Here is a 3,327-nt window from a genome sequence, read left to right on the forward strand (position 1 = left end):
AATTGAATTTTTATTTTTGTCTTATTAAGGAATAGGTCTCACCCATAAAAAATTAATAAATTAAGGAATAAAACGAAAGAGAAAAGGGCAAGGAACTTACTCCATTTAAGGGGGTGGTCCGTGGGAATAGGGAATAAAAATAGATGTTTTGCAAGAACAGTTATGAAATACAGTTTTTGAGAAAGAACAAAAGTTAATTTGAAATTTAAAATATTTTTAATATTTTAAAAAATAATTTTTATATTCAACATTTTATTTTTAATCATTTTACATGATTGCATAATTATATTTTAAAACAATCTTTATAAAACAAGTAAAAATGATAAAAAAAAAATAATTAAAATATGTTTTCTAAAATATTTTATTTTTTGTTGGAAAACCGTTTTTAGTTGTAAAATAAAAATTATTCTGAAAAACATATGAATCTAAGATTGAAACAATTATTTGTTTCTATTATAATGTTCGGTAATAATAGGAATAAAAATGAAAAATAAATAAATTAACAATACTACTTTTATTGATGGTTTAAAGTAATTTTTGTATTTTCATTTTAAAAGAATAAATTTTGAGAGTTTTTTTTTTTTACTAAATAATAAGACTAAAAAAAATAATATATACTAAATAAATAAAAAATTAACAATAAAAAATCATACAACCCTAATATACAAATATTCAATTATTCATTTTATAAAAAAAATTGAATAATTTGTCATGGTTAAGAAGTTATTAATTTATATTATACCATAAAAAAGAGAAACAATAAATTTCTTATTACACTTGAATTCTCAAAGATAGCAAATAATTTTCCTATTCTCACTACTAATTCTTTTTGACTTTTTTTTTTTTTAACTTTTCGTACGTCTTGTGCATGTGAAGAAAGAAGTGGTGAGTTAGATTTGCATGTCCCACAAAAATCCGGCCATTCTTGTTTGCACATCCACAAAATGAAAAGCCTTATTTGGAAAGCTATATACAATGGACCTCTTGTAGGTTAGAGAAGAGACAAAATACTCTATATGTAGCTTGAAAGAAAGAAGAAATTCTGTAGTCTATACAATAGAAATGCAAATTAATCTACACATTCAAAAAAAATAAAATATAAGTCACTGGTCATGGCCATCATCACCAAAGTCTGGGGGAAGAAAAATTTGCTGATCGGATTGGGTTCAAGCTAGGCATTTTATAGTCTGTAGTTGAATCTAAGTTGGCATTACCAATGTTGACTCCTGTCACATAGCCTGGGTTCAAATTCATAGTCGAAGCAAAGCCCGTGTTGTCAAACTCACTGTACATGCCCCGTGAATGATCGGGAAATGGGTATTCCATGGATTGCATCAGGTTGCTGTTGTGGCCATGGAAAGAAACATCAGTTCCAGCCGGAGGAAGAACTTGAAGGTTGTCCTGGGGAAACACAGCATTTGCACTGGGCATTTGAATAATAGGCTGTTGCAGTTGCTGTTGCTGTTGATTTTGGAGAGCCTGATGACTATTAATATTCTGATTATATTGGTAACTATTCCTATCTTCTCCGGAATCCATTCCGCCACCAACTGTGTGCTGATTATTGGCCTCATTAGGATTAGGGTTGCGGTCAAGTCTTGGAATCTTAGAGCGTGATGGGCCTGATTCATCAACCCCAGACTCATGCCGTGATCTTTTGCTGACCCTTTCGTCTTTCTTATAGACTTTGCATAGAACACATTCATCCAACTGCAACAAACAAGAAACATCTTAAGATACAATATAGACTAAATGAAAAAGGGACTTGATATATACGTACCCTCATATCATTGACACCAGTTCTTCTTGGAGGCTCTGGAGGAGGTTCAGCAACTCTGAATTCATGCATGATCCAGTTGGTTTTGACTCCTTTAGGAGCACTTCCTCGGTAGAAGACTAAAACCTTCCGGTACCCCACCGTTCGATCCTCAAATTTGATCTCTTTATCAGCTCCGGTGGCCTTCCAGTATCCACCTCCGACTGACCTATTGGGACGTTGCCCATTCCGATATTTCTTGTCCCTTGGCGTGAAATAGAACCATTCACCATTCCCAGACGGCTTGTATCTCGCTGAATAAATTCAATCAAAATAAAAATCAATTTACATAAGCCCACAATACTAAAGAGAAGTAAAACCCTACTAAAACCCTTGTTCAAAACATCTTTGCAAGCCATTTAAACTTAGCCAAAAACAAACGACCGCCCATGTTACATCTCATTCAATGCTCATTCACAAGATCATTGTAATCAAAAGAGCAAAGGTAAAGAATATGTAAAGAAGCAGATGAACTTCATTAATATAAAAACAAGAAACCTGCAAGTTCCTCAGGATCATAAGCATAGAGATTGACTTCTATGATCTTGTTCGGTGGCAATGGTTGATGATCAACCTTCTTCCTCAAGTAGAAAACTATTATCTCTGCATCGGTGGGATTAAATCTATACCCTGGTGGTAAAGAATTAAGATCAAAATGCTTTCCATATTCACTACGATTATTCTGCACTTCTTGTGGTGCTGTTTGTAGACTTGCATCCTCACCAAGTTCTAAAAGATTCATTTTCTTGAGCTTGAGTTTTCTCTTCTTTGACGTCTCTTGCCGGGGTTCTTGTTGCTTAAGACTGAGCCCGAGTTTTCTCCTCTGTCGTCTCCTTCTGGGAAAGATAGGACTTCAGGTCAAGGAGTAGTATAATTTGGAACGAATTGCTAGTAAGTTAGTAACTTATAGACATTTTATTATTATTTATTTATTTATTTTTTTATTTTTTGTGATTGGTTGGAATTCAACTAATCGGTTATGATGTGTATCTTGTTATTTTTTAAAAAAAAAATTTTAAATTTTAAATGTAACTTTGTGGTTATCTTATATCTTTCCTTTTTCTTTTTATTTTTTTTGTTTAATCTTAGTGGGTGTTTAATAAACCAACATAATAACTTAATTTAAATCATTAAATAAATTAAATATATTTAGTAAAATACTTAATGGTGTAACTTAAAAGTAAAAAATAACTTTAAGTAATAAGTAAAAATAATTAACTGGTGTTTGTTTTTTTTTACTTTTTGCTGAAAGCAATTTAGTTTTAAAATTAAGATTGTTTGTTTTTCTACTTTTTCATGGCTTATTATAAACTTTTTACTAAATAGAAAAAGCCAAAATATGTAGCTTTTTCTAAAAAGAAAAAATAACATATTGATTTTTTTTACTTTTTAATACTTAATAGAAATAAAATACTATAAAAACAAACAACCTAATATTTAACACTATTAAACATTAAGGTTCTATTTAGAATTAAGTAAAAAAACAAACACCACTAAGTTTTAAGTACACA

At 30.6% G+C, this 3,327-nt stretch overlaps 1 protein-coding gene across 1 annotated transcript; it reads right to left on the reverse strand.

Annotated features, from left to right (window-relative positions):
- Positions 1 to 901: 901 nt before the first annotated feature.
- LOC104879057 (NAC domain-containing protein 2-like) lies at positions 902 to 2,689 on the reverse strand. Its single transcript, XM_010650522.3, has 3 exons — positions 2,315 to 2,689; positions 1,781 to 2,070; positions 902 to 1,710 (listed from the first exon to the last, which is right to left on the reverse strand). Exons 1-3 carry the CDS (start codon positions 2,556 to 2,558, stop codon positions 1,123 to 1,125), a joined length of 1,122 nt encoding a protein of 373 aa, XP_010648824.1. The 5' UTR covers positions 2,559 to 2,689; the 3' UTR covers positions 902 to 1,122.
- Positions 2,690 to 3,327: the final 638 nt, after the last annotated feature.

Source organism: Vitis vinifera, chromosome 4 (assembly GCF_030704535.1).
Source record: "Vitis vinifera cultivar Pinot Noir 40024 chromosome 4, ASM3070453v1".
NCBI lineage: Eukaryota > Viridiplantae > Streptophyta > Magnoliopsida > Vitales > Vitaceae > Vitis > Vitis vinifera.

Coding starts and splice junctions, on each gene's coding strand:
- LOC104879057 (XM_010650522.3), bottom strand. CDS start 2,558: ATGAATCTTTTAGAACTTGGTGAGGATGCAAGTCTACAAACAGCACCA. Junction 2,071..2,314: donor TGATCCTGAGGAACTTGCAG/GTTTCTTGTTTT, acceptor GAATTTATTCAG/CGAGATACAAGCCGTCTGGG. Junction 1,711..1,780: donor CTGGTGTCAATGATATGAGG/GTACGTATATAT, acceptor TGTTTGTTGCAG/TTGGATGAATGTGTTCTATG.